Here is a 20,077-nt window from a genome sequence, read left to right as displayed (position 1 = left end):
GTTAAGATACTTCTGTAGGTATATAATTCAACAACAGATGGTCTCCAGTTAGGCTGGAGCTCAGTATACCTTTTCCCATTTTTCTCATTTCTTTGGGTAATTGAAATGTTTCAAGTAAGCATGACAGCTTAATTCCACCATAATTTATCCCATGTTTTATAGAGAAATTCTAATGACATTTGTACTACTAAGGTATATTAAATGATATTGCATAATTATTTTATTTGTAAGTGGAAGCAGAACTTTCCCAATATTTATTTAGTGAAAGGATCCACATTTCAGTTAATAGATTCACCTTAGACCCCTCTTTTAGCTGCAAGTGACAGAATTCCAACTCAAACTGGCTTATGTAAAAAAGGGAATTTATTGAGTCTTATGAAGTCCAGTTTTGGAGTTATCTTCAGGTACAGCTGGTTCCAGATGCTCAAATGATATCATTAGGAACCTCTTTCTCCCTCTCCTGGCTCTACTCTCCTCTGTGTTGATTTTATTCTCAGGCAGGGGTTACCGAAATGGTAGCAAGATGACCCACTCAAAGCTCTAGGCTTCTGTTTTGCCAATTTAGCAAATATCTCTGGGAAGACAGTGCTTCTTTCCCAGTAGTTCCAGGAAATGTTCTGTTCTTATTGGCCCAGATTGACTCACGTGTGCACTCACTTGAATAAGGGGAGGTAGTACTCTCATCAGCAAGGCCCGGCTCACCTACCCGTGGAGACAGGAATTGGGGTCAGCGCCACCTGAACTGAGCATAGGGCAGAAATAGCTCCCAGAGGAGAAACAAGATGCCATGGCCAGGGAGGAGAGAAAGGATGTTAGGCAGGAATACCATGAAGGAACCGATACTTTTTGATCTTCACCCTTGATGGTCATATTCCTAAAGAAAGCGCCATTCATTCTGAAACCACAGAAGCTTGTGATAAGGATTACTCCATGATTTTATTCTAGTCCCATTTTAAATGAGCAGGAAACACCACAGCCCATGACCTTTTAGTGCCTTTAAATGGGTGCTGACTAACAATTCCTAGGACCATTTTCAGAAAATATGATTCAAGCCCTTAATATTACACAATGAAGTTTGGATTAATCAACAAAAGAATTTACTTAAATATCCTTTTGTCTTTTCTAGTGAAAGAAGCCATTCTACTTGAGCCAGCATCAGTGCCCCTGGCATTTTTGTGTGTGTGAAAGATGTTTTATGTAATAATGTAAAAAAATAGGAAGTGCCCAGCCTGAAACTGGTGATGTGCTAAAAGCATATAAGTCAATTGAACAGTATTTCCCAGATAAACCATGTAACTATGGTAGGTAGGTACCTAGGCTAGCTGAGAACAAAAACATTTTGAACCCATAATAGACACTCTGCATTTGCAGGAAAAAAATAATTAATGTGTGTGCATGTATATATCACATATAGACTGTAAACATTGAACTACATAATCTACATAATATGTAAATATATAACATACACTTATGTGATGAAATGAAATCGTGTACCTCACATTTACATATTAATTGATGTTGCATGAAGAAAAATAAATGTATATATAAGATGACTTCAGTAAATGAAAACTTTTTGGTGGAAATTCTTAATTCATAGGGTAGAACTCAAAATGGTTCTCTGAAATTACAAAGTCTAGCTCTCTGTTTAGAAGAATAAACAGAGAGAATAAATAATTTGTTTATTGATAACATAATTCTAACATTATTATCTGATAATTACAATTTTATTTTTATTCTCAGATGGAACAAAGAGAGAGAGAGAGAAATCCTTGGATTTGGATACCTCAGAGAGGTGTCTTGAGTTAGAACAATAAAAAGGGAAGGAGACTGTGGGTTCAAAAGGTGGTTATATGTGTCAAAGGTTGTCTGCAGTGGCATTAACTGAACCATAAGCAGTTAGAGAAGGAGAGACTAGGAAGGAAGAAAGGAGATGGTAGGAAGAGATGTTGGGTCCAGCAGTTTCCCATACTAGTCGTTGGGTGCATTCACCGTTAACCCACATCACTGATTGGGGTCTGTGGTAGACAGGAGTGGCCCCTGAGCCCCCGCCTAATGAATGAAGAAGGAAAATGAGAGTGGACAGGAACTTCCTAACTCAGAGACTGTCTGTATCAGGGTATTCGTGAGGACTGGTTTTAGTTCCTAAACGCTTCTGTGGGAACATTAGTTACAGGAAATGCTTATATGAAGCTCCCCCACCACTAAAAAGTCCAGATAAGTTTAGGAAACACACCTACTACCATTAGCTCTCTACCAGCAATTTATAGTGAAAGCATTTTAAGATTTAGAAAAGTTGTACATTAAAGAAATGCAAATGTATTTAGTTGTGTTTAACCTAGTATTTCTTTTTTTTTTTTTTTTAAAGATTTTATTTATTCAGTTTTTTCCCCCCAAAGCCCCAGTAGATAGTTGCATGTCATAGGTTCACATCCTTCTAGTTGCTGTACGTGGGACTCGGCCTCGCGTTGCACGGAGAAGTGGTGCCTCGGGGCGCTCCCGGGATCCGAACCCGGGCCGCCAGCATCAGAGCGCACGCACTTAACCGCTAAGCCACGGAGCCGGCCCCTAACCTAGTATTTCTAAAACATCTCGGACACATTTTGTTTTTAGGGTCTACTGAGCAACATCTCGTGGAAGATGTTCTATGGCATGTAGTTTGGGAAACGCTTCAGTAGACCATCCCACAAAATGCTTTGAGCCTGGAACCCATGGACCTCCCATGGGTCTATGAGTTCCCTGAAATTGAATATAATATGTATGTGTTTTTCCAGGAAAGTATTGATAGCTTTTATCACTGACAAAGAGCCCATGAACATAAAGAGTTAGAATCATTGTTATGGGTTCTTTTCCACCAAGGGCAGTCTGAGTCCAGTTTCTCTTAAATTTCTCTCATATGTATATTTTACATCAGTATAGGGTTATATGTCAGTAGAGATGGGCGGTCACTCAGGGGTTGCTCAAAAACATTGAACGGGCCAAGTTGTAAACAGGGGGCCAACTAATCACTTGATTATTGTGTTTATTGTCAAGAAGATTAAAAAATTGGTAGCTACTCTCTTTCCATCAAAAATTGTGGAAAGAAATTACCTATGCAGGACACTGCCTTATTGCCAAACTCCAGATACATTTATTCTCAAACAAAGAGGAAGAAAACATGTTATTTCAGTGTAGTAAAGAGACTTTTTAAAAGATAAGGGCCACTGACCTGTAGAAGAGAAATCCATTGACAGTTACTTAATGATAAACAACTAAAAACCAACTAAATATAGAACGCTTTTCCCTCAAGACATTTAAAATATTCAGCTCACCTACTTTTAGATTTAAAAATCAGGATCATAAGATATTGTTCAGGAAAGAGTAAGCAGTAAATAACGGATACGTGTTCTTCTGATGGGTGTAATTTACCTTGACTTTAACCAAATCATCGGAGGGCTATGAGGCTGGCCCACACTGGACCTTTGTTGACTTGCTTTCATGAAATGGTGCTTCAGTGTTCCTTAATACCAAATGGTAATAAACATTCATTTTAAACCCAGTGTTGCCTTTATTGCAAGGATGTTGAAGTCTGTTATGTTACAGTGTCTTTCTTAGTAGGATCTACGGGAGAAATTTCTTTCAGATCTTCGTGCCAAGAAGAGTCGTGCTCTCCAAAGCAACTGACAGAGTGATCCTGAAACCGATTGCCTCCCTTTTTGCTTGCTTTGCTAAATTCAGCCAAAGTTGGGACTTACAGTTAACCATTTTGGACGATTTAGTATGTGTTTCTGTATAACAGATTTACCTGAGCTTTGCTTTACTCTTTCTTTTGATGAATCTTGGTCTACCTAATCTGTTAGTAATCCTAGGTATTTTTATCAGCCCCCTCAAAGAGACACACCTGGATCCAAGATTGTTAGCAGTTAAGTGAGGGCAGGGAGGGAAATAAAGAGATTGATGGGGAATGGATTGGGGCAGGGAAGGGAAATTGGGAAAAGTGAGGAAGAGAGGAGAAAAGGAGACTGGGGCTGTGTTAGGGATTGGCGATGGATGCTCCCAGGGTTAGCGCCCACTGCTGTTTGAGTTGGTTACTAACCTGTTGCTCCATTATTTAACTGCTTCCTGAACCTATAGATCAACTACAGGCTGAGTGGGATGGATAAAGAAGCCCAATCTGGGGACTTCCATGAGGATAGCGTGACAGGACAACACAACTGTGTGAAAGCAAGTTGCATCCACGTTTAGTGAAAAGCACTATAAGTTTTTAGCTTTTCCACCTAATCCAAGGGATGTTTGAATGCTAACCTCAATAATATATTCATTCAGGCCTCACTGATTTGGCATTTGCTAAAATTTGAAGATTCCTCTGGTCTCATGGAGTGCTAATGGGGGATGTAGTACCTAAGTTTCCGCCTCCCAACCTCAGAGTGTGCGGTGAGTCACGTGGGGACGTGGGAGAGCAGGCCCTGGTGCCTTCTGACATGGCATATGGAGCCAGGACACAAAACGATCCTCACAGGGATCATGACACTACTAAAAAGGAGCTTAACAGTTAAAAATTTCCTAAAACTCTGGTAGCTCCCTTGGAGGAATATTTTATTTTTGAATAAAATGTTTAAAATTATGTAACTTGGGGGCTGGCCCAACAGCATAGTGGTTAAGTTCTCTCGCTCCGCTTCAGCGACCTGGGGTTCTCAGGTTCAGATTCCAGCCGGGGACCTATGCACAGCCGGGGACCTATGCACGGCTTATCAAGCCATGCCGTGGCGGGCATCCCACATATAAAGTAGAGGAAGGTGGGCACAGATGTTAGCCCAGGGACAGTCCTCCTCAGCAAAAAGAGGAGGGTTGGCAACAGATGTTAGCTCAGGGCTAATCCTCACCAAAAAAAATATGTAACTTGAATTTTTTTAATGTTCTCTATTATTTGTCAGAAAAGCCCATGATAAATTGTAAAATAGTATTCTTAAATCATTTTATCTATCAAGACCTATCTATAATATGTCCAATATTTTAAAGTAACACAACTATTTCCTTTAACATATATGCATTTCAGTCTAGTGATTTGGAAAGGACTTCACCTATGTTTATTCCAAATTTTTACAAAATCTTATTGTGAAAAAATATTCTATTTAATAAACTTTTGAGTTCTGGAACTGAAGCCTTTCTATGTAGAATCTAGTGTTTTTAAAAATACATATCTTTGGAACGTCTTGGACTTTCACAAGTTAGCAAGACGGGAACGTCTGTGCAGATGGCGTCCCTACAGTGGGCTCTGAGAGCGAAGCATTGCCAACAGCAGACCTCTAAATAATGGGTGGAGAATGCGCTGGAAACAGAGGACTCTTCCAACTAGAGCCCCAGATACATGGTTTTGGAGTAAAACCAGAAACTCAGGGCAGATAACATCTATTATGTTTAGAAGTGTTAGCTAGAAGCAGCCGGTGGGTTTTTTTTTTTTTTTTTTTAAACATCCTTTCCCCAGGCACCATGTACCACATGTCACTAACAGAGTTTTCTTTTTTATTGAATTTTCAACTTTTCTCCCCATCGTCTCCCCCCTAACCTTGTTAGAGAACACTACTTCTAAGTTGAAAACTACTAAATGAAGGAGTTATTATGCACCAGCCTCACTGAGACGTTTTGTTTGTTTTCATCCCTGCTGCGTTTGGTAGGATGGGGTAGGAGGTGGCCGTGTGAGGAGGGAGGAACGCTCTCAATAACTTGGCTGGAGAAAAGCGCATCATAGAAATGACAAATGGGAACAAAGATTTTGTTCTACATCATCCTTGACCTTGTCCTTGAAATTCACATTTTATATTTCAAACAGATGAGATTAAACTCCTTCCTCAGTAACTATTGAGGGCCTACTGTGTGCCAGGCGTTCTGCTAGGCCTCGAGAAGGTGGCAGTGGACAGACGAACGCAGTCGCTGGCCCCCCGGAGCTCTCAAAACTTCTCTCGACCTTCATTTATATTAGACCAAGGGTCTTGAGATAGAGGCTCGTGTCTTCTTTGGTTTTGTATCCCTGGTGGCCACCGCCACAACTCGGGTTCTCTTGCTCCTCGCTGCACCCCAGAGCCTGGCGCACCCGTGCTAAGGAGGAGAGTCCTGGCAGAGGTGTCGAGTCGACGTTTGCGGCACGAATCTGTTCTGGCCCTGATGCTCCGTAGCTCTTCCCAGAGGATTCAAGTGGCTTTTTTGTTACAGCTGGGCACCACAGAACAACCTGCTGGCGGTTAATTAATGTATTCTTGCCTCCTGACAATTCCTGTGCCTTCCGTAGTTTCTGTCTTGGAAGCTTCAGGTGCTAAGTGTCAGGATGTTCATTTTCCATTTTCCTTTCTGCGGCCGTTGTAACGTCATCCCGCTCTCACGTCTTCACGTCCAGGTCAGGTCCTTGTTTGTCTCCACGTCTCATTACCGCGCTTTCTCCCTGAAAGACCTCCTTGGTCTTAGCGGTCACGTGCTTCCCTCAGTCCTCTTGGTTCTTTTCACTGCTTTAGAACGTCTCAGTTCGTGCTTACGGCGGTTCTCGTTTTCGCTGTGTATTGAGGCAGTGTCCACCAAATGTGTTGCTTTTTGAAAAGTTAGCAAACTGCAATTGTTCTACTGTTTTGTAAACGATAGAAAAGTGGGTATAGCACCTGTGTCAGATTTCCTAATTTCCTTTTCTCTCACGCTACTTAGCTGCAGTTTTACTGCCTTTAACCCCCGTTGGATTTGCCACTGTGTGGACAGCAATGTTGGCTCCTGGGTAATCTGGGGTGCTCTTGCAAACTTCATGCCCTGTTGCGACAGAGGGGAGCTCCTCGGGGGTTCCGCTAAACCTTAGTGTCCCTGGAGAATAGGTTTGACGTGTTTGCCCTCCTGTGCCTCGACCTCTAGTATTGAAAGATTTCAAATGAAGAATAATCGTGGATTTGCTTTGCTGCCCTTGTGACGTTTTGTCTCCTAATCGCTGCTGGTCGGTTGTTCCAGCAGCATCCTAAATGATTTCTCCTGACGTGCCTAAGACTCTGAATTTGTAAATAGCGTGGAACACAGACCAAGGAAAAGAAATATGAAACCAAAATCACTGCAGATGAAAAAAGTTGAAGAAGAATTGCTAATTTCCATTTCCAGTGTTTTGGTACCTAGAGTTGAGGAGTTTTTAAAAAGTGGAGGATGGCAGTTTTTTCTAAGGCTAAATTTAGCCATTGCTTTGGAAAATCAGAGTGGTACAGCTTGTGCCTTATCTCCGTCTGGCCCTTACCCTTTCGTCTGCACTTGGACATCTTAAATGGCTTGCTGGGAGGAGCAGCTTAATGTACTCTAGTGGCCCCATTTATTCTGGGAAGGAATTAAGTGACTTCATTTTCCCTGTCTTTCCGAGCTTCCTAAAAAATTGAGGAGACATCCTAAGCAGCAATTACAGTTCTCGACAGAAATAGTTCAAGTCATGCCTCCTTTGGTTCATCAGCTCCTCTTGCCAGCGCAGCCCAGGGCTGTAAATGGAATGAGAGATGGCCTCTCAGTGCCATCCAAATAGCGACAGGAGGCACATGTGCACTTGAGCCACAAATAACGTGTTTTAAAATAGCAGATGGTATTTGACGATCGCTCCTTCATTCACTTACCTGCCAAGGCAAAACTTTTTCTTCTACTCTGGCAGCAAGACCTTAGGCAGCTCAGACCAAGTGATTGTAATAACAAGTTCTCGTGTTTGCAGATTTTATTCATGAGCCGATTTTCAGGCATTCAATTCCATGCACACTTCCTGAGGCTGTTCTAGAAAATGTTTCTTTTGTTTAACACAAATCAAAATTTCATGTTTCGGGCCGGCCCAGTGGCATAGCGGTTAAGTTCGTGCGCTCCACTTTGGCGGCCCTGGGCTCGTACCTACTCACCACTCATCAAGCCATGCTGAGGCGGCATCCCACATGGAACTAGAAGGGCCTACAACTAGGATATGCAACTATGTACCAGGGCTTTGGGGAGAAAAGAAAAAAAAAAAAAAAGGAAAGATTGGCAACAGACGTTAGCTCAGGGCCACTCTTCCTCAAAAAAAAAAAAAACTTGCGTGTTTATACAACAACTTAACCCGACTGGCTTGTTAAGCACTTTTGTGACTAATTATAGGCGCTCCTTTCATTAATGTGTGCTCCCAGCCATTTGTGTTCCAAATATTCCATTTTGCCAGAGAAAAGTGGGAATATCTAAAGGGTAGGAATCCGTCTTTTTAATGTGAAGCTCAGTGGACACAGAGAGTGACATTACTGTAAAATTCCAGTTTTTGTGAAGAAGTCAGATACGCCTCCCCTTTTCTTACAGCAACACACTGTAGTTACATAATTTCCTTACCTGAGCTGAAGGGAGATGGCAGCCAGCCAAAGAAGCTCAGAGAGCTTCCTCACATGCTGTCAGGTCAGCTTCGTTGGGTTTTACTCATTTTGACCACTCTCTCTGCCCACTGGAATCAGTGATAAAACTTCTACTTGGTGTGTAGTCACCTGGAGCCCACTGCAGATCACAGAGACCCCTGAGAGCCCTCACCCCAGAGTTCAGATGACCTCATCAATAAATTGGCTTCCAGAAGAAGCTTAGATTAGAAAATAATATTCCTTTCCATTGATCGAGCTGTCTGTATCTTTGCCAGGGAAATGAAACAAGGTCCCTGCTTTCACAAGCTCACTCTAATAGAAATGACACATGTAGGAAAATAACTACACATTCATTTGCTAAGTACTATTGGGACACATGGCAGGACATGAAGGTTTACCCGGCATGGTGGAAAGAACATGGATCTGAGCCTACCATGTGTTCAGATCCCTGCCCTGATGCTTGTAAGTGGTATGACCTTGGGTAAGTAACATATATTCTGAGCTTCGACTTCCTCATCTGTAAAATGAAGAGGAAAATCTTTCTTTCAGAGTTATTTTGAGGATTAGAAATAATACATGTAGAATGGCCTACTGTAGATGCCCAGTTGTACCTCAGTGGCTGCTATTACTGATAATACTGAAGTGACGTTTGAGCCACACTCTGAAGAATAAGAAATTCACCAAGCATATATGGGAAAGGTTGGCATCACCAAAGGCCCAAAGGTTTGTGAAATTCCTAGTGGATTTGGAGAACAGGGAGTGATGAGAGAACCCCTAAAAAGTAGCCACACAGTTCATAAAGAGCATTCCATGCCACACCAAAGAGTTTAAATTTTATTTTGTAGGTCATAGGGGAGGGATTTAAGGTTTTTTAAACTAGATTATAGATGGTCCCTGACTTACAATGGTTCAACTTATGATTTTTTGACTTTACAAAGATATAGCGATACACGTTCAGTAGAAACCATACTTCGAATTTTGAACCTTAGTCTTTTCCCAGCCCAGCGATGCGCAGTAGGATCCTTTCTCGTGATGCTGGGGGGCGGCAGCGAGCCACGGCTCCCAGTCAGCCATGTAATCACGAGGGTGAACAACCGATACACTTACACCCATTGTGTTTCTCACTTCCAGTACAGTATTCAGTCAATTACATGAGATATTCAACACTTTATTGTAGAATAGGCTTTGTGTGAGATGATTTTGCTCAACCGTAGGCTAATATAAGTGGTCTGAGCACGTTTAAGGTGATGAGGCTAAGCTATGATGTCTGGTAGATTAGGTGGATTAAATGCATTTTCAGCTTACAATATTTTCAGTTTACAGGGGGTTCTTCGGGATGTAACCCCGTCGTAAATTGAGGAAGATCTGTATCTGATCTAAGTGAGAAACTGCCTCATGTTGTATTGCTCAGTACAGCCATAAAAATTAATTCGGCTCCAAGAGTTCAAGTGAGTTGTGCATAATCTAGAGGAAACAGTGGGTGCAGCGGAGTCCTGAGAGGTCTGGCTAGTAGTTGGTTTCCTGATGTAGACACTGTCTTACATCAGATGCCAAAATACTTGGGATTCTCCACTTTGACAGCAGCAAATCCCAAACTTTCTAAATTTAGAACATACTGTGGGCGTCTGACTTCATAAAATCTTCTCTGTCTTTAAAACTTTGGTATTGCTTAGGGATTTTAGAGTTTTAGGTAAATATTAATTTGGGACATTTTTAAATGAGTCCCTTTGAGGGTTATGAATCCCTATCAAAGAGAGATGAAAAGATGACCCATGGCTGCCACTGTGCTATGTGACACTTTTCATAACAGCCCTCAAGGAGAGGCTGGGACAGGGTGAACCCAGCAAAGGAAAAGGGGATGTGAAGCACCAGCTAACCCATTCATTGACTCTTGGCCAGCTATTGGCTGGAAATGTCTTTTCGTCGTCTTCTTGGTCTTTGTAACACTTAAAGCTATTCTGGGATAATGAGCATATGCCCCCTAGAAGGCTGGGATGGACACTGCAGTGCTGTGTTAGAGTTGGAGGCATCAGTATGAACTTAGGTTTATTTTAACATACAGTCATGCATTGCTTAGTGACAGGGATACGTTCTGAGAAATGCGTTGTTAGGTGATTTTGTGGTTGTGTGAGCATCATAGAGTGTACTTACACAAACCTAGATGATACAGCCTGGTACACACCTAGGCTATACAGTACTAATCTTATGGGACCACTGTCATATATGCAGTTCATTGTTGACTGAAACATCGTTATGTGCCACATGACTATATATACAGATAGATACAGAAATAATTAGAGATATGTGTGCATACATGGATTATTATACTTACATATATTTCCCAGCTCTGTCCACTGAAAGGGCCTAGAAGCAGTGACACCCCAGCAGCAATGAGCACACTCAGCACCCAGATCTTGGTTTCTAAATTTCATTTTCCTGGGCCGGCCCCGTGGCTTAGCAGTTAAGTGCATGCGCTCTGCTACTAGCAGACTGGGTTTGGATCCCAGGCGCGCACCGACCCACCGCTTCTCCGGCCATGCTGAGGCCGCGTCCCACATACAGCAACTAGATGGATGTGCAACTATGACATACAACTATCTACTGGGGCTTTGGGGGGAAAAAAAAAGGAGGAGGATTGGCAATAGATGTTAGCTCAGAGCCGGTCTTCCTCAGCGAAAAAAAAAAAAAGGGATTAGCATGGATGTTAGCTCAGGGCTGATCTTCCTCACTAAATAAATAAATAAATAAATAAATAAACAAACAAACAAACAAACAAACAAATAAATTTATTTATTTCATTCTCCAATAAAAGGAACCAGGGCTCCTTAGAGAAACTGCTGATTCTAGGGCTGGGACCAGGAAAATAAAAGATGAACCTAGCACATCTGGTAATGCCAGAAAGTAAGGAAGTGCTCCAAAAAGAAGGAAAAGGCAAAGGGCATGTCAAGGGGACACAGGAGCCAGCCTGAAAGCACTCCCAGTGGCCAGAGAACAATTTGAGCAATAAACTAATGTGGTATGAGATTATGACCAAAGAGTAAAATAAATATACATAAGTTTATACTGGTATAAATAAATGATCGAGAAGAACAAATCTTCCTTATAGGAGAACAGGAAGACTCCAAATAATATATGTGGATACTCCCCCGTCCATGAGGGGGAGCTAATTCCCTCCACTTGAGTATGGGCTGAACTTAGTGACTTACTTCCAAAGAACAGAGGATGGAAAGAGAAAAACACAGTCATGCATTGCTTAACGACGGGGATACGTTCTGAGAAATGCATCGTTAGGTGATTCCGTCCTTGTGTGAAAATCATAGAGTGTACTGAAGGGCAACAAAATTTTTCGCTCCAAAATGTGTCTCTTAAACATGAGGATTATTTTAGGCTATTTTTATTTCAGTTCTTATGATGCAATCTAATTCGAGTCTATACTGTAATGTAGTTAATAGTAGTGATATACTAATGTTAGTTTCTGAATTTTGACAAATGCACCATGGTAATATAAGGTGTTAATATTAGGGGAAACTGGGTGAAGGGTTTATGGAAACTCTACTATCTTTGCATTTGTAAACCTAAAATAATTCAAAGTTTTTAAAAATTTTATTTATTCATTTATTTTATTGATTTATTTTTGCTGAGGAAGATTCACCCTGAACTAACATCTGTGCCAGTCTTCCTCTATTTTGTACGTGGGTTGCCACCACAGCATGGCCACTAATGAGTGGTGTAGGTCCACGCCCGGAAAATGAACCCAGGCCACTGAAGTGGAGTGCACTGAACTTAACCACTAGGCCATGGGGCTGGCCCCTAAAATTTTATTTTTAAAAAAATACCTCCATAGTTATGACTGGGTAGGAGGCCCCAGTTCAATAATAGCTCAGACTTAAGAGAGACTTACCACCTAAAAAGATTTCACATGTTAGTTTATCTCATCTTCACAAACAACAGTAAGATAGATAGTGATAGTCCCATTTTACAGATTGGAAAATTGTGCAAAGTGGTCACTATTTTTCCGAAGTCACACAGTGACAGGATTAAACCTAGAGCTCTTATGTCTACTCCAGAGTTCTGTCCACTCTGCCATAGCTGCCTAGACATGCTGCTTCCACTAAAAGCGGGTGCAGGTAGAACAGGCTGGTGAAGACACTTCGAATGAATCACGAGCCAGACTCGCTGCAAAGCCATCGGAATTATTTACTTTTTGTCTAGGGTACAGGTATGTATGTGCGTGTGTTTTGAACGTCGTGGGAAGGAATTGCTGCTTGAGAGTTGAACGTCCTCGTTCCCTGAAACCGTGCAAGTACATAGACTGCTTTGGAGAAAAGCAAGGGGCGAAGAGAGACCCCTGGGCAGACGCCCCATGTAGTCCACTAAGAGAAGCAGAAAGCAGTAAAGAGGTCAGGTTTGATGAGAATGCTAGGGTAGTGCTTGATTGGTTGCAGAGAGCAGTGCAGATGGTGGATTTTAAATAGTTTTCATGTATTATCCGATCTGGATTGTGTGCTTGAAAAGAAAATGTGCATCCGGTATCGTGGACAGAGCTAGTGTGGACGGACCTGGCGTGACTCACTTGAGGCAATGTCTCGTGTGTCCATGTTGGCTTCTGCTCGAGCAGGTCGTTCTTGGATCATTCTTTACCAAGCGCTCTGGTGAAGAGAGGATTCAGTCTGGTGGAAGGAGGCTTAGAGCAGTGGTTCTTGAAATGAAGCCCTCCCGGTGATTCTGGTGCCCACTACAGTCTGAGAACCACTGGGAGGAGCAGAAGCCTCCCATCCCGGCGGCACACCGCCTGCAGCAGGGGACGAGCACGATGGATGGGGCACACAGGCCCTCTGTCCCAGAAGGGACACCCAGACACACATCCAGAGGTTCTACGAAGGAGAAGTAAGGTGATATTCAGAGCTCACCTTGCCCCAGGCTTCAGAGCCAGGGGTTATAAGGTGAGTTATCCCGGGGGGTTAAGAGCGGAAGAACCTTTTTGTACAAGCCGTAATTTGTTCTTTTGGTGAGACAGATACAGCCTTTTACTTCTAGACAAGAACCAAAAGCTAGGAGCTACCAGGCGGGAGCTGGAGCTAGCGCAGCTGGCTTTCTGAGCTGGGACCTCGGGAGTCCCATGTGCTCGTGGAAACGTGCATGCTCGGCGTGCTTTCTGTGCAGGCCTGTTCTCACGATGGAGTAGCTCAGTGCTTCACTCACGCTGTCCACTGTCCTAAGGTGTGGAGCTCGGAATCCCTCAAAGCTGAGTCACTGTTGGCTTTGTTTGAAACATCGTGGATGAGAACCGGGGCCAAATTCATCAGCCCTCTAGATCTACACATGATTTGTTTTCTCTCTTCTCCCCGTCTAACCCTCAGCGTGTTAATTTAAAGATCCAGTCCCATTCAGGCTGCAGAAATTATTTGTTGGTCAACAAATGAGGGCAGGGACATCTTCACTAATGTTCAAGGCACCCTCCCGCCAGTGCCTGGGGCATGTTAGGTGCTCAGTAAATATTTGTGCATGAATAAATGAATCTTTAATTGTACTTTTTTACTCAGATGTAATCAGAAGAAATTTTTGCTTCTAAGTAATTATATTCCCTTTATACCATAATCACACACAATATACAACTAAGGCAATATATAGCTCCGAATTTGCCAAGTAGTTTACAATAATGTTTTAATTATCATAATAAAACTGTAAAACCAAAACAAGCATAAAGTTGTTGCTTTTGACTTGCCAGTAATGGAATGGTGAAGACCATCAGCTTATCTATCTGAGTCAGCCTTCCAGATGGGGTGCTGTGCCCTGGCCCTGCTCAGAGGGAAGGAAGTGGGCCCAGAAGGTCTCTGGTTCTCGGGCAGCACAGTGCCACAGACCTGCGCTCTCTGGGTGTGGCTCAGTCATTTCCATTTGAGATTGTTTCTTATTTTAATGATCACTACCTTCTTCCTTTGGAGTTGAGAGGCTCAGAGATGCCATTATGCATGATGTAATTTTGTTAAGAGGCAAATAATTGCTTCTGAGTATCTTCATGAAGTGCTTCTCAGAGCAGCTTAATAATGTGAAAGAGCTAACTGCATGGTTAGCGGTGGGCATGGCGCTGAACACACGCCCAGCCGGGAACAAGAGTCAGGAACGTCTGTGCAGACCATGGGGTCATTGTGACTGTCAGAGGGTTTTGACCTGGCAATGCCGTGGGCAGGGCCTGGCTCCGTGGTGTTCAGGGAGGGTCTGTCTCTGCAGTGTCCACTCTCGGCAGGGGGATGGGCGGGGATGACAGACGGACTGCACTGCAGCACTGCCAGCCCAGAGCCGCCCCCGGCAGGGACAGGCGGCGGGGCAGGCGCCCCAGCACTCCCTGGGGCTGGCCGCAGCTGGGCAGCGCTCTCTGTGCCCTTCTGCCCCTTTGCCTGACGTGGAATGTTAATCTTGGCCTCCGGGCTCCAAACAAGTGCAAACCATGCTCTGAAACAGAAATGGATTCTGAACACGTAATCGATGCAAGATTTGTAGGCTCGCAGAAGAGATAATCAGTAGATGGCTACAGAGGCTTAAGCCATTTCAGTGGCGTGCATGAGTGTCTCTGAGTAGACTCAGAGAGGAATGGTTTCTGGCTAGCATGGTTGGGAATAAGCAGGGAGAGCTTATAAAGCACCACAAAGGATAACTGCCTTTCTGCTTGGAATTGAACTCTAACTGAAAGGGAAAATTCTTAGTCTTCACTTGGCCCCAAATGGAGGAGTTCTGCATTCTGCAAAGTTTCCATTTTCTAATGCAGAGGCGTGGAGTAGGATTCTAGCACCACCTTGGACGTCATTTTGTGTTTTCCATCAGTGGTCCCAGGGTGGCGACGGCCGTGTACAGTTTATCACATGCAGATTCAGGGTTACTGCCTCACTGGGGACTGTGCCACTGAGATGCTTAGCAGTGTGCTCAGAGTTTGTCATGTCTCTCTGGATGTGTGAGATTGGAACACAGATGTTATCTTTCACTTTAAAAGGGGAAAGATTTTTCTTTTAGTGTTGTTCCCGGAAATAGCTTATTAGAATATAATACCACAATTCTTGAAAAGCAGTCTTCCTCTTGCTTTTGTGGTTTGGTAAAAGGAAATCAATTTGACGTTCAGCATTGAAAATTTTCATATGAAACAGGTATTTACTATCTTTTTACTCTAAGAGAAGAGTTATATTCCCTAGGGTAAGACTATCTGATTCTTGTGCATCTTCTCTTGCCATAACTTTTCCTTCCTGTTGTGGTTATGCTCCAGGTCCGAGAACCAGATGGATTAGTTATCTTCTCGTTCCTCGGTTTTCTCATCTGCAAAATGAGGATATTAACAGTACCTACCTCACCCGATGGTTGTGACGAGTAGATGAGTTAATATTTGTAAAGGGATTAAAACTGTGCCTGGCATGTGGGAAGCATTCTGTAAGTGTTAACTCTGCCCATTGTTTTGTCCCATGTAGAGTCAGTAAGCTTTGCTTACTGGTATCGGGATTTATAGTCAGGATGGCAAGGAATGCTGATAAAATATTTCTTTTCTGAGTTATTCCTTTTTATGATTCAGATGGCTGTATTTTGAAAATAGTTATGCCATTAGCAATTTAAGGGAGAGAGATGTTGTCACAGCTGTTCAATCAATTTCTTTTTTTTTTTTAAATAGTTTTATTTATTTATTTATTTTTTTGGTGAGGAAGATCAGCCCTGAGCTAACATCCATGCCAATCCTCCTCTTTTTGCTGAGGAAGACCGGCTCTGAGCTAACATCTATTGCCAATCCTCCTCCTTTTTTTTTTTCCCCCAAAGCCCCAGTAGATAGTTGTATGTCATAGCTGCACATCCTTCTAATTGCTGTACGTGGGACGTGGCCTCAGCATGTCTGGAGAAGCGGTGTGTTGGTGCTCGCCCGGGATCCGAACCCGGGCCTCCAGTAGCAGAGTGCACACACTTAACCACTAAGTCATGGGGCCAGCCCTCAATCAATTTCTAACAACATTTAATTCATTTGCCTGAAGATGGTGATGGCTAGCACCCTTATCTGGAACTTACCATGTTATGAGCATTCACATATATTCATTTAATTGTCACAGCAACCATCTGAGGTAAGCACAATTACTATCCCCATTAAGAGCTGAGGAAAGTGAGGCACCAAAGCTTTTACAAGTATTCTATGGCAGAGCCAGGGTTCTTAACAACTGTTTACTATCTAGTCCTTGGCCACGTCTCCACCATCATCTTCTGCTCTCCTCCCTGCTGTGGTCCAGCCACATGGCTTCTCCTTGAATGCCCTGCCTCAGGGCCTTTGTATGTGCTGTTACCTCACCCCAGCTCTTGGCAGGTCTGGCTCCTTCTCATCATTCTGGTCAAACTCAAGTGTCACCGTTCCTGACTTATCTAGATTCTACCTGCACCCCATCACTCCTTACCATGTTATCCTGCTTGCTCCCTTACTGGAGCAGGAAGAGGCCTTTTCTGTCCTGTTCCCTGTTAAATATCTGGCACAGTGTTATTTAAAATCTGTTGAATGAATATAGGTGCTAATGATTTTAATAATGAGTTTAGCTCCTTTTTTAAAACAGCGCAGATATGTAAGCCAACTCTAACATAGTGTGTGCATGCACACACGTGGTGTTAGCGCCTGAATGTGGGAAGAGAGAGGTTCTGCCGCAGTGAAGCAGCACAGGGTCACGGACTCCCCTCCGGGTTACGCCCCTGCCTCCAGCGGCAGCGCCCTGGTGTTCATTATGCACAGCTGAAGCGCCTAGTGGTGTTCGTCTCCGGAAAGCCTGACACACATGTGAAAACAAATATGTAAGGGTCTCAGGCAGTGCGTGACACAATTCCTAAAAGAAATTGTAAAAGGTAGAGCCTGGATGAAGAAATAAAATCTTCTTCTTTTCAGTGTTTGGGGGTAAAACAAATACTACTTAAAAAAATATATATATATATATGTATATCCTTCTTTCCCACAATAATTGCTTTCTTCCACTGATTGAAATTAAATTGTATTCATCTCATTTGTTTGCTCTAGGGGCCTATCTACCAGATCTCTTCAAAGTTTCCACTGGGGCATTTGACAAAGAAATGGGGTACCAGGAACCTGAAACCAGGACTCTGACATAACGGGATTTTCTTTTGCTTTAGCTGAGAACTTTGGGCTACTGTGCACGCTGCGGTCTTGTGTGAGGTTTCAGACTCACTACCATGCAGGGGAAGTCTGGCCGGGACAACCCTGTGATTTGGTTAAGTTGATGGCAGTCCTCTGAATAGGCCACGTGTTCACTGCCCTTCTTCCGAGCACAACCTCACTCTTACGCCTGTTCTGCCCTAGATAACCAGTTCAGGATGTCCATCCTCGAGCGACTGGAGCAGATGGAAAGGAGGATGGCTGAGATGACGGGGTCCCAGCAGCACAAGCAGGGCAGCGGAGGAGGCGGCGGTGGAGGGGGCAGCGGGAGTGGGAGCGGAGGAGGCCAAGCCCAGGTACGAGTCTGTGTTGACCGTCACCTTTCCTCATGTTTCGTGTTTTATTGATTGCCGAGGCACTTGGTCCCAGGTCTCTTCTCTGCTACTGCTGGTATTATTTCTGGATGAGACAAAAGGCCAAGGGAGTGCTTCCTTCTACCTGTGCTCTTAAGTATTAACATCCATGTGAAATGGGAGAAGCCTTGGCATGTGGGGCTTCTCAGTTGTTCTCCTCCCTAAGCCTGAAGTCATTGTCACTGATCTGAGAATTCACTGCTGTTCCTTGCCAGTGGGAGTTGAGGGCATCCAGTTAAAACACAGAAGCCAAGTGGTGACTCGGATCTGCTGGGGCTCAGAGTTCAGTTAGAATCTATTTTGTATTTCATTTTTTATCTCTATCTTAAGTATAAATATAAAACTTAATTGAATTCAGTAATTCATAAGCCTTTTCTGAACTCAAGAAGATCAATATGAAAAGGGCCCAGAGAAACTGTCTCTGTAATTCTTCAGTGTAGAACAACATTATGCATTCTACCATCTTATGGTTTTTCATAAATTCCATGAAGAATTTGCCAAGTACAGGGAAACTGCCAAATATTGTTTTACATTCCCATTAGTCTTGAAGGCTTTATATAAATTTCATTTAGGAGCTTTGTTTTGAGAAAATCTCCTAGGCAGAAATTATTTTTCAGGAGACTCTAGAAATAAATTTAAAGGGACCGATAGTGTCTCTTACCCCCACTACTGAGTTGCTGCCTAAAAACCTCAAATAATTCCCCCTCTTTCTCTTCAAGATGAATGATGATTTCTTTTGAACAGTTACGTTTTATACGTGAACATTTTGAATTTTATGGTCCTTGTAAATATCAGGTAATATTTTTATAATAATAATAGGCAAAAACAAAGCATCATATACCACACCCAAGAAACTAATCCCCTTTTTCCGTGAATTTTATTCTGATTTCTCCCCTGTCTTCAGAAATCAATGGAAAAGGAAAGACTTGGCACACAGTAAAATATCATTAAGGCTAAGCTAGGCTTCTTTTTCACCTGATCCTACTACGTTTTATAAAAGAAGTAATCATTGTTTAATGTATCTCATGGCTAAGATAAGAGATAACCCATGAAACTCTTTTCCTTTTACCAAGGAAGTTTGCATAAGGGAATGGAATATAATGTCATCTTACTGCTCAGCCATACAGCAGCTGGCCTATTATCATCCGATCCCATGTTAACTACTGTTGAATACTCTTTCATCAATTTAAGTTGGCTTCCATAAATGTGTCCACCTGACGTAATAGATATGTGGCTGTTTTTGTTAATACAAAAAAATTCCCTCTTCGTTCACAACCCAGTGACTTCCGTGTGCTCGTGAATATGTGTTTGGTGTTTACAGAGTGGCTCTGCGTGGGCCTTTGGGTGAAGGTCATTCTCCTGCAGGTTGGGATCACCCAGCTGTGCTCCTTTAAGATGTTTTGACAGCTCTAGTGAGGATGACATTATATCCATCATCTGCCTTGTTATTTTTCCAGGCATTTTTTTCCAGATTTAAAAATAAAAAACAATGAGGAGCAACAATATTTCTGTAGTAATTGAATTTTATGGGGTTTATTACTGGAAAATAATATAATTTAAAATAATCCCAGAGACGAGAATTAATCTAGAAGGGTCGTTTATTTGGGGGAAGTATTAAACATAAAACGGCTGTCACGGAGACTCAGATAAGCTGTTGAGGTTACTTTGATTTTATTTTTCCTCCTTTACAACTGAATCAAGGGAAGAAAGCCATGTGGTTAAAATTAGTGAATTTCTCTTCCCTGTGTGCCTCTATTGTTATTAATGACACTTAAATTTCAAGATCTCTAATGCTTTCCCCAAAGGACTGGATTATTACTGGATTTTTTTTAGGGAAAAAAAAATCCCATCTAAGTGACTTCATCCTCCTTAAGAAGGAACAAGGGAGTCCAGGTCCAGGTCCCCGGATGGAAGGACTAGGAGAGCTGCCCTGCTTGGCTCTCTCACAACAGCTTATTACCTGCAGTGTTGACTCCAACGGGAGGCTAGAGCCACTTTTTTTTTTTTTTTAGCGGTATACGCTTTCCCTGAGATGGATCAGCATGAGGTTCATAATCAGAGTGTCAGCTGGATAGACAGACTCGGGTGATCTTAGAGTTGTGGAAAATTACCTTGTGCCACGACTGCAGTACGTGCTGCCGAGCTGAACCAAGCACCTTCTATTCTCTGTTTCATGATGTCTCTTTGTTTTCAGTTTCGTGTCTTCTGTT

General features: G+C 42.7%; 1 protein-coding gene across 2 annotated transcripts in view; it reads left to right on the top strand.

Moving 5' to 3' along the window:
* The window catches only part of CAMTA1 (calmodulin binding transcription activator 1), an 868,791-nt gene that overhangs the window by 820,707 nt on the left and 28,007 nt on the right, over positions 1–20,077 (top strand). For both annotated transcript variants that reach the window (XM_087446886.1, XM_087446888.1), the window contains one exon: positions 17,659–17,810. In XM_087446886.1, the coding sequence (XP_087303012.1) occupies positions 17,659–17,810 (152 nt within the window). The remainder of the gene's footprint in view (positions 1–17,658; positions 17,811–20,077) is intronic.

Source organism: Ceratotherium simum, chromosome 22 (genome assembly GCF_057802395.1).
Source record: "Ceratotherium simum simum isolate JZ-2026a chromosome 22, ASM5780239v1, whole genome shotgun sequence".
In the NCBI taxonomy this organism is placed as follows: domain Eukaryota; kingdom Metazoa; phylum Chordata; class Mammalia; order Perissodactyla; family Rhinocerotidae; genus Ceratotherium; species Ceratotherium simum.
The sequence above is the reverse complement of the archived record's forward strand: the minus strand, read 5'-3'. Positions and strand labels throughout refer to the sequence as shown.